Here is a 10,701-nt window from a genome sequence, read left to right on the forward strand (position 1 = left end):
ATTGTAATTTTTACTTGATAACTGTTTTGTTACATGTAATTTTGCTCCGTTAAAGTTAAAGCCTTCTTTTTTTTTGTTTAAACAGAAAAAGGGGAAAGGATGGAGGAAGGACATTGGTTAATTATAATAAAGAAACTGCCTTGGCCCATTTTATTGGTTAGAACATAGGTGGGTGGAGTAAACAGAGAGAATGCTGGGAGAAAGAAGCTGTGTCACGAGTCGCCATGGTTCTCCCACTCCAGACAGATGCAGGTTAAGATCCTCCCTGGTAAGCCACCTCATGGGCTACACAGAATATTAGAAATGGGTTAGAACAATATGTAAGAGCTAACCAATAAGAGGATAAAAATAAAGGGACAGGCAGTGTTTAAAAAAATACAGTTTCCGTGTAATTATTTCGGGGCATAAGCTAGCCATGTGGGTGGCCGGGTTCACTTCAGTACTTTATCATGAAGGGATGTTGTATTTTGTCAAAAGCTTTTTTGGCATCTAATGAGATGATCATGTGGTTTTTATTTTTTAGCTTGTTTATATGGTGGATTACGTTGACAGATTTTAGTATTTTGAACTATCCCTGCATTTCTGGGATGAAGCCAACTTGATCATGGTGGATGATGGTTCTGATGTGTTCTTGGATTCGATTTGCCAGTCTTTTATTCTCCACATGCTCTTGAGATGAAGTAGCAGCAGTATGCCCACCTCCTGCTCTTGTCCTTGTTTTCCACTGTGGCATACTGTAGTCATTCCCCTGAGCACTTGCTCTCACCTCCTGTACCTGCACTGTATGGACTAGCTGTAGAAATAGTATCATTTTGAGAGTGTCTCAGTACCCAGATTTCCTTACATTCTCTGTCCATCAGGATTTTGTGTATAGGTCGCCAGTGCTGACTTTGTTTTGTGTGTTGACACTAACACCTGGACAGTGCAGAATCTGATCAGAGAAGCCGAAGTGCCTTGTCTGTTGATAGGAGTTCGCTGCACTGATTAACCCTTATATGACCATGGGACGTAGTTAAACCATTTCTGTGTTATCTGTGTGTCTTACACTAGGTCTGAGGTGGCTGAATGACAGGCAGAATGAGAAGAGGCCTAGAACATGGGAAAGCAAAGGCAAACTGCTGTCTGAAGACTGACTGCTAGTTCTTATCCTGTGACTCGCCCCATGGCTTTCATGCAGTTTGGAAGCGGGGGAGACTGTCAGAGAGCTGCTGTACTTTTGCACACAGCCTGGCTGAAGGCTAAAAGAACTGAAGGAGGTTGGGTTCTGGACGCCCTGCAGGCCCTGCTGTTTTCCTGAGGTTATCTGGTAGCTGTTCCATATCAGGAAGGTGACCAGCCCTGACACTCATCTAGATATGTAGATATGGGAAGGAGGGTCTGCAGAACTGCTCAGTGAAGTTCTACCCTGGCAGGTAGCACAGCACCAGTTGGCCGTGGTGCAATAGTGCTTCTGCATGGTGAAATTCTCCCTTGTACTGCCTCCCAGAGAGAGCACTGATTTGTCTTTATTCATCTGAGTCACATCCTCTTGGTTAAACTTGAGACTCACAGCCTGATGGAGGAGGCTAGCTGCTGTTAACCATTTTTATGTTAGGATTTTGGAACCGAGAAATCAAATATAGAAAGCCTTAAGTTTGACCAGTAGGCAAGTCACAAAGTGAAGGAGAAAGACATTGTATGTGTAGTAGGGAAGGGGCCTGCTTTTGGTCCCGGCCACCCAGCTAGCTTAACCCCTGAAATAACCACACAGAAATTGTATTTAATTAATTGTATTAATTAAATTACTGCTTGGCCCATAAGCTCTAGCCTCTTATTGGCTAACTCTCACATATCAGTTTAACCCATCTCCATTAGTGTGTATCGCCACTTGACTGTGGCTTACTGGCATGAGTCTAACCAGCGTCCATCTCAGAGAGGAGAATCATGGCATCTGCCACACTGCCCTTCTTCCCAGCATCCAGTTCTCTTTTCCACGCCTAAGTTCTGTCCTATCAAAAGGCCAAGGCAGTTTCTTTATTAAACCAATGAAAGTAACACAAATACAGAAGGACTTCCTACACCAGTATGCATGTCTTGTTCTTGGTGGTCAGTGGTCAGAGTTGGTGTTTTAGTATTGCTGTCTCCAACTTCGTACTTGGGCTGTTTATGGTCTGTTTCTAGGCAAAGACATTTGGTGTGCTTATTGGAGTCAACATTGTCCCTGTAACAGCTTTATCACAGGAATGCATGGGAATGGTGGAGGTGTCTCAGTGGACCCCTGTTCTCGACACACTCCTGATTTCTGTAATGTAAGAGTGACTCGCCTTCCCCTTAGTGCTCAGGGTCACTTCCCCCAGCCAGCTCAGCTGCCCTTGTCTGTCGATTTTCTAGTGTGCAAGTGAGGACCTTGGGCTTCCAGGTTTCAGAATACTGCTCACTTCCTTGGCACCTAGTGCGTCAAGACCAGCAGCATCCGAAATTTGAGGGATGAGCGGCAGTTCAACTAGTGGCGCAGTCAGCGTCAGAGTTGGAGGGGACACTGCTTCCTAAGACTGAGATTTGAGGCTACAGCAGAGGAGTCAGTATTCACTGGTGTGGAACTGACCATGTCTCCCTCAGCGTGTGTGTGTGTGTGTGTGTGTGTGTGTGTGTGTGTGTGTGTGTGTGAGAGAGAGAGAGAGAGAGAGAGAGAGAGAGAGAGAGAGAGAGAGAGAGAGAGAACTCCATCCTTTAAAGAAAGGGCAGGGGGACTGCTCCAGCCTTTACACTATTGTTACCCAGCTGGCACTAAACTGATTTTTTAAATGTCTTTTGCTATTCTCTCAGTCCAGCTACTGCTAAACATTGAGGGCATGATTTGACTAGTAAGGTCCCAAGAACTGTGTGGGCTGTGGTTAGAGATACTTGGTGTAAGATGTGAATATAGTCCACAAGGCGTTTTCTACATTTATGTAGGGAGGATTTCACAGAAGCATCTGGAAAGGCAAGCCCACATGCAGAGCAAGTGTACACAGTAAGACACTTCCATCATAGACGGTCCCAGCGTCTTGTCAGTCTGCTGCTAGGTATCTGGTCTTGTCAGAATGGTGCCGAGGAGGAGACCCAGTGAGTGTGTGCTGTCTGAAGGCTGGATAGTGACCTGTGTGTAACAGGTTAGTCTCAGAGAGTGGATGTTGGTGCTGTAGCACAGACAGTTTGTTCTTACCCTTGTACAAGAATGGTTTTGTCCATCTGATGAATTAGTGTCGTTTTTGTTACTTGTGGGCATTGCCACAGGACATAAGTGTCTTCACAGTTAGGGCCATGTGGAGTTCCTGTGCAGTCCTCCCAGACCCTGTACCACTTTTTTAGGATTCTTCTTGCCCAGCCCTAACTATCCCTCCAGTTTGTCACTGGCAATGTACTGTATGGATCTATATGAGCATCGCCTGTGGGTCTCAAACTAGAGTCATCTCCTTATTGTTCCTCAGGGCCCCCTTCAATGTTCAGACTCGATTTTAGACAGTGCCAGTGTGTCACATAGTATCTTCTTCAGGTCCAACCTGTGTTGATTTTCTTCCTCAGTCTAATAGTAATAGTAAGGAACTAATAGTAAGGAACTCCTTGAGAGGCCACAGGTTCATAAGGTTGATAAGGCGGAAATATAGTCTTGTATTCCTTATTCTTGCCTTCATTTACAAACCTGTTTGAGCTCACTTTTTCACATACCACCTTGGGTTGTAGTGCTGGAGGTCTGCCTTATGAATCAGTCTACTAATAAGAAGCACAGGTCACACGGTAGCTTAGTTTCTCTGGGCAGGCCACATTGATTTCAGAACGAAGGTAATAAACATCTGTTAAAAAAATGTGTGGCAGCCAGGTGTGATGGCACACACCTGTAGTTCCATACTCAGGAGGCTGAGCGAGGAGGATTGTAAGTTCAAGTCTAGCCTGGGTTAGTTAGTGAGACCCTGTCTCAGAATGCAGAGATGATTTGAGCTGTAGATCAGAGTAGAGTGCTTGTGTGATACACCCACGGTCCTAGGGACAGCACTGCAATGGTAAGATAGCAGTCACAACAGTAAGATAATATGTGTAATTGTGGGAGGGAGGGAGCAGTTCCTGGTTAGCTGTGCCAACAGTGAGGAAGGGAGATGGGTATGAGGCATAGGAAGGTCAGGCTGCATTCAGACCTGCATGGACGGGCTGCTTCCTATAGGATAAGCTGGAACTTAGGAGGAGGACAGCGTGGGACTCATCTGATGCTCACTGGGACTCGCATCAGTGTGCTGTCATGCCCAGGATGTTGTGTGCTGCTGAAGAGCCAAGGCTTCAGCCATGCCAGGTTGCAAACAAACCTACCCCAAATTTTCAGGAACACAGAAGTTGCAGGCCACTTGCTGTTCCACAAACATTCAGCAGGTACTGCAGGAGCTGACTTCTGACCCATGGCAACAGGGGCAGCTGTTAGCGCCTGTGGGCCCCAACGTAGATAACTATGTTCCCTAACTGGACTGGTATGGAGGTGCAAGGAATAACAAGACACGGCTTACATGGTCATCATGGAAGGGCAACTCAGGGTTCTCATCTCCTGAAGATCTCCCCGCGTTTATTATCCAAACAGCTTTTATACCAACACATAAACTGAGCAGGGGGGGGGGGGGGATTCACCAGACCTGTCTCCTAAGTAACCAGGTGAATGGCGTTTTGTCATGTCCACATCTGCCTGTCTGCTGTGTCTGCTAGTTGTCACGTAGGCTTGAATTAGCATCTCTATAAGGCATACTCCAAATTACAAAGAAAGGAGCAACAACATCCTGACCCTTTGTTAGGGCAGTGACAGCCTGTCTGCAGGGCTACATGACCACCTCAGGTGGGGCCTGTGGCTTTAGAGCCTGGCTGCCACACCATATAGAAATATGGGCCTACAGGCAGCCAGGGTCCCTGACAAGATTCAGGAGCGCCTGACCCTATGCCTGTCATCCCAGTGTGCACCTGATGACTGCTTCATTTCTTCCTTTCAGATCATGACTACAAGATTTCGTTCCAGGAAGAGGCACTAAACTACACTGATTGCTTGGGCAGATGTGATCCCATTAGCTTTAAAATTTGCCTTGCTTCATTGATGTGGTATCAAAGAGAGTTTCACTGTGACTCGGTCAATACTTGACTTTAATAATGGAGCTTCACACAGAGACTCATAAGTTTGTCACCATGGTATTGTAGAGCAGGTTCTCACAGCACTGGTTTTCATTTTGCATATTCCCTTGTCAAGTTGTGATTGTCAGGTTGCTATCATGCCCCTGCATCAGCTGAGACATGAAGCTTTCATGAAGTAATAGCTCTGTCACCAGGTGGCTTGCTTGGAGAGATTTAGGAGATGGTTAAACCAGTTCTGTGTGACATAGTAAGAATGGCAGCCATCATTTGTTGCATGTTTAACCTCTGACCAGGTCCCTGTCCTGAATGTCTTGTGTGTTTCCCTCCTAACTCCTCCTGGCAGTGCTTAGGTCCTAATAATTGGATGTTATGGGCCTTCGGTGGAAGGGAAGATTGAGGTGTTGGCTAGGGTTTTGCCGGCATCACTTGGCAGGGAAGCGGACTAATCCCAGGTCTCTGTGGTGTGTGAACACATTCTCAGCCCTCTGCTCTTCTACTTGTAGGCTTGTAATTTAGACAGTGAAGACTTTGCAGAAACCAATAGGGAAGCTTACACTGTTCATTCTGTTTTGTCTCTCTGTCCCCACCCTGTCCCCAGCTCTAACAGAGGAACTGGAATCTGTAACCAATGAGCTCCATGCGATTGACATCCAGATTCAAGAACTTACAGAGAGGCAGCAAGAGCTCCTTCAGAGAAAGTCCATCCTGGCAAAGAAGCTCAAGCAGTGCTTAGAGGGCTCCGACACCGAGGCGAGCAGCAGCTGTGACTCCTCACCAGCCTCATGGAATAAAGAAGGTTTGCCAGCCTTGTGCCTTCTGACTGCTTTAATCTAGAGTCCCATAAGTCCATGTGGGGCAGTCTGTCGTGCCAAGTGTCGCAAGGAATCTGCCAGGTGAAGAGGTGAATGGATGCTTAAAAGAAATCCCACACTAGCCCAGAATTGAGAAATAGATAGTTGTGTTTATTTAGGGGTAAACTCACAAATCAGAATCCTCCGCTTGACTGGTTGAATCATGCTATCCAAAATGAGCAGCCGGCGGAAAAGAGCAAGGGGAAGGAAAAAGGGGTGTCTGCTAAGCTTATATAGGATAAGAGACCACACCCCAGTAGGCGGGTAATTACAAGCTGTACATCTTCCTACAGCACCAGTCTGTACCAGGAGAAGCAGTGTCAGGCAGACCATTCTTTATCCAGGGCCTGTGATACAATTGGGGTGGTCTTTCCATATGGCTTCAGTAGTAGTTATCAGTGTCTACAAAGTGAATAGGGTATCAGCTCAGTTTTTAAGCATTAACTAAAACAAAGATAAAAGTTAGCCAAACCCTTGCCATAATGAACAACTCTTCTCCCCACACCCTCTTTTTTGGAGAAAGTCTCGACATAGCGATAACTGTCCCGGAACTCATTGTGTAGATCAAACTGACCTTGAACTCACAGAGATCTGACTGCTTCTGCCTCCTAAGTGCTGGGATTAAATGCACAGAACAAACCATTTTTTATTTAAAATCATGAAGGAAGGGCTAGAGAGATGGCTCCGTGGTTAAGATCACTGATTGCTGGGTTCGGTTCCATGTCTGCATGGTGCTTACAGCCATCTGTAACTGCAGTCCCAGGGTGTCTAACACCTTCTGGTCTCTGAAGGCATCAAGCACTGACATGGTACACAGGCATATTTGCAGGTAAACACCCATACATAAAATGGAAACAATTAAAAATGTCATATAAAACTTTTATTACTAGCTGGGCGGTGGTGGCGCACGCCTTTAATCCCAGCACTTGGGAGGCAGAGGCAGGCGGATCTCTGTGAGTTCGAGGCCAGCCTGGTCTACAAGAGCTAGTGCCAAGACAGGCTCCAAAGCTACAGAGAAACCCTGTCTCAAACAACAACAACAAAAAAACTTTTATTACTAACTTTGATGGCATATTTCTAGAAATTACAATTTGTGTGTGTGTGTGTGTGCACGCGCGCGCGTATATTATTTTCTGGTACTGGTCTCTAAATGTAACATTTATATCCAAATTCCAGAGTTTTGTTAATTTCATTCATGCTTGACACATCAGGGTACTGTGAACTCCCTAGTCACCATTCAGATGGCCTTCCACATGCCTGCCTGAGCACCACCCTCCTCTATGTGGCCTAATTTCAGCTATTGGCAAGTGTTTAATTGGTTCTGATATAATAACCATATGATAGTCAATATGCTTTTGTTTTGACTACTTAGTTACATTAATCACAAAATTATTATAAATATTTGGTGGTTCATAGAGGTTAAATATGTATGTTTGTGTGATTTGTATTCTGATAGCTTTGTGAAAAAAGTGGACATTTACATTCATATCTTTGTATACAATCCTGATCATTCTAATCTGTTTAGCCTATTTTTCTCTTTCTAGGTTTCCCGTGGTCTGGGAAGATTAAAGATGTGCTGAAAAATGTTTTTAAACTGCAGAAGTTCAGACCCCTGCAGCTGGAAACCGTCAATGTCACCATGGATAGAAAGGACATCTTTCTGGTCATGCCCACAGGAGGTGGGAAGAGCTTGTGCTACCAGCTGCCAGCACTGTGCTCAGAGGGTGAGTACAATAGGTGGCTGACATTGGAAATAATGTCTCAGTAGACTGTCTTTGTTTATTTGTCTGTTAATATCAGTCATCTACTAACGTGGGTACACTGGAGAAAGAACTTGTTTGAGGATGGGGAGAGAAATGCTGATGTGGTTGTTGAGATATGGACTTCATGATGCTTACAGACATGCAGGTGGGCTGTGTGAGATCAGCCGGGGCCAGATGAGCTAGGCCGCCATGTGTAGATGTGCCTGGCGCCACTAGAGTGAACCATGTCCTCTCAAGTGGCATATGGAGGGAGGAGGGCTCCCAGTGCCACCCTGAAGTTGAAAGAAAGAGGAACTTGAAGAAAGCTGAGGAGTAACCAGGTGCAGGAGGATGTCATCGGGAGAATGTGCTGGGGTTAGCCTAGGGACAGGAAAGCTTGCAGGAGGGAATTGTGGTGTCTGTGATGTTTGCCTGCAGAAGGTCACCTAACAGTAGGACCTTAAAGTTAAAGGTTAAAGGCCAGAACTAATCCTTGACCTTGGGCAGGAATTCAGGCAGAGGCCAGTAGAGGCTACCTTGAGGCACAGACAGCAAGTGTGAGTGAGGCTGAGTGACTGGGAAGTGAGGGTGGGGTACTCTGGAAAGAATGGCTACTAGGGAAGAGAAAGGTAGTAGTCTGATGTGCTATAGCAAACGCTTTTAGACTGGATATAAATAATTAAAGTTCTGGAGTCTATGGAGGCCAATATCAAGGCAACAGCACATTTGATGTCTAGAATGGACCTGTCCCTTAGGTGTGATCCTTTCTTGCTTTGTCCTCACATCATAGGGACAATCCCTTCATTCTTGTTTATCAGAACGTTGATCCCAGACCTCAGCCTTCCTGACTTATTCCCCAAAGGCTGTGCTTTTCAATACCATCACAGTGTGTATTCAGTTCCAGTAAGGCTTTCACGGGTCATCAGTAGTCAGCCCACTGCAGGTGTTGAGGGTTTCTGAACGATGAAGACTGTGTTTAACTAACGAGTGCATGTGCCTAATGAGGGAGAAGGTGCAGGTGTGGGAGAGAGGGAACCTGATGGGGAAAAGCCCCCTTCAGGTCCTAATGTGAGTAAATATATTTAAGTCTGTCTCTCCTCTGCCAGACTATTGTGAGGAACAGAGTAGAAACGCAAAGTTGTGTCCTGTCAGCATCGTATAGCAGCTTACAGATGAAGCTGCTCTCTGCTACGCTCTCAGGCTGACTTGATCTGATAGGAAAAGTGAATCCCACATGTGCCTCCTATTTGGAGCAGCATGACTGTTCCTTTGGCCAGTTTGGGATGATTTTTCTCTGATACAGTAGTTTAGTATTAGGCCTGGCATGTGTTATTTCATTGAGATTTACTATATTAGTCGTTAAAGAGGGTAATAAATTCATAATAGTAAAATCTGTGTTTCTATGAGATTGAAGAAAGGTAGAGATTTCTGTTACCTTAAAAAATACTTACTTTAGTTTTTATGTGTATGTGTGTGTATGTCTGTTAACACATGTGTGTGGAAGTCCTCTGAGCTCAGAAGAGGCATTGGATCTCCTGGAGCTAGAGATACAGATAGTTGTGTGCTGTTGGACAATGGTCTGTACCCTTTCACTTGTATTTTAAATAAACGCTGATTGACCTAGTGTCCCAGGCTTCTTATTAGCTCTTATAACTTCTATTAGTCCATAATTCTTGTCTATGTTAGCTATGTGGCTTGGTACCTTTTTTGGTGAGGCAGTCACATCTTGCTTGTTCTGTGTCTGACTTCCTCTCTTTCTGGGTGAGGACTGCAGACTGAAACTTCCCTTTTCCCAGAATTCTTGTTGCTCAGCCTCTACTTCCTGCCTGGTCATTGCCCACCTATACTTCCTGCCTGGCTCCTGGACAATCAGCATTTATTTAAAATACAAGTGACAGGGTTCAGACCATTGTCCCACAGTGGTTGTGTAGTACCATGTGCTGGGAATTGAACCTGGTGCTGGGTGACACTCGGCTCTTAACTGCTGAGCCGTCATTCCAGCCCAATGTTTTATCTTATGATTTATTTGTTTGGCTTACATTTATCTTATTTTGTCATTTATTTTGCCCATCACCCTGCTTTATGATGCTAAGAAATAGTTATGCTGATAAATCTGCATCAGCAGCTGCCTGAATTGTAGGTCAGGTCCACAAGGTACAGAAAGTGTGTAGTGCAGCCCATTGTGGGAGTGTGAGGTTGAAAGTAGCTTTTCTTTTTTCTCTTTTAGGTTTTACACTTGTGATTTGCCCACTCATCTCTCTTATGGAAGATCAGCTGATGGTTTTAAAACAGTTGGGGATTTCAGCTACTATGTTGAATGCTTCTAGTTCTAAGGTGTGTGGGTATGATGTGGGTTTTTAGATATAAACTCTTAACTGATTTGGGTCTCAGCTGTGTCTGAGTTACCTCTAAGTTACAAGCCCCGAATCAGGAGTCTCAGTCTTCTGCTCATGAGCTAGTCTGGACACAGTCTGGTTTTGCATGCCCCAATCACTTAAAATGCCCTTTATACTTACCAAGATGGGGGAAGAAAACAACAACCAAACAACCGTGAAAAGCAGCAGTGCTCTGTGACATGTGAAGTCACAGAGATTTTAGGTTCAGTGTTCGTAAGTAAACTCGTGTTGGAACCAGCAAGCTCATTCTCTTACACGCTATTTCACGCGTGCTCATTCTCTTACACACTGCATCACAATGCTCTTTCTCTCACACTGCTTCACGCGTGCTCATTCTCTCACTGCTTCACGCGTGCTCATTCTCACTGCTTCATGCGTGCTCATTCTCTCACTGCTTCATGCGTACTCATTCTCTTACACACTGCTTCACGCGTGCTCATTCTCTTACACACTGCTTCACGCGTGCTCATTCTCTTACACACTGCTTCATGCGTGCTCATTCTCACACTGCTTCACGTGTGCTCATTCTCACTGCTTCACGTGTGCTCATTCTCACTGCTTCACGCGTGCTCATTCTCTTACACACTCCTTCAC

At 45.2% G+C, this 10,701-nt stretch overlaps 1 protein-coding gene and 1 long non-coding RNA gene across 4 annotated transcripts in view; both read left to right on the forward strand.

Moving 5' to 3' along the window:
* The window catches only part of LOC126497343 (uncharacterized), a 249,664-nt gene that overhangs the window by 201,539 nt on the left and 37,424 nt on the right, over nucleotides 1-10,701 (forward strand). The window lies entirely within an intron of this gene.
* Nucleotides 1-10,701, forward strand: part of Recql (RecQ like helicase) — a 30,114-nt gene that overhangs the window by 8,817 nt on the left and 10,596 nt on the right. For all 3 annotated transcript variants that reach the window (XM_050135285.1, XM_050135283.1, XM_050135284.1), the window contains exons 3-5: nucleotides 5,717-5,914; nucleotides 7,514-7,693; nucleotides 9,939-10,045. In XM_050135285.1, coding sequence (XP_049991242.1) covers nucleotides 5,717-5,914; nucleotides 7,514-7,693; nucleotides 9,939-10,045 — 485 coding nt within the window. The remainder of the gene's footprint in view (nucleotides 1-5,716; nucleotides 5,915-7,513; nucleotides 7,694-9,938; nucleotides 10,046-10,701) is intronic.

The sequence above is a fragment of the Alexandromys fortis genome, unplaced genomic scaffold (assembly GCF_014885135.2).
Source record: "Alexandromys fortis isolate MF-2015 unplaced genomic scaffold, M_Fortis_MF-2015_v1.1 scaffold_21, whole genome shotgun sequence".
In the NCBI taxonomy this organism is placed as follows: domain Eukaryota; kingdom Metazoa; phylum Chordata; class Mammalia; order Rodentia; family Cricetidae; genus Alexandromys; species Alexandromys fortis.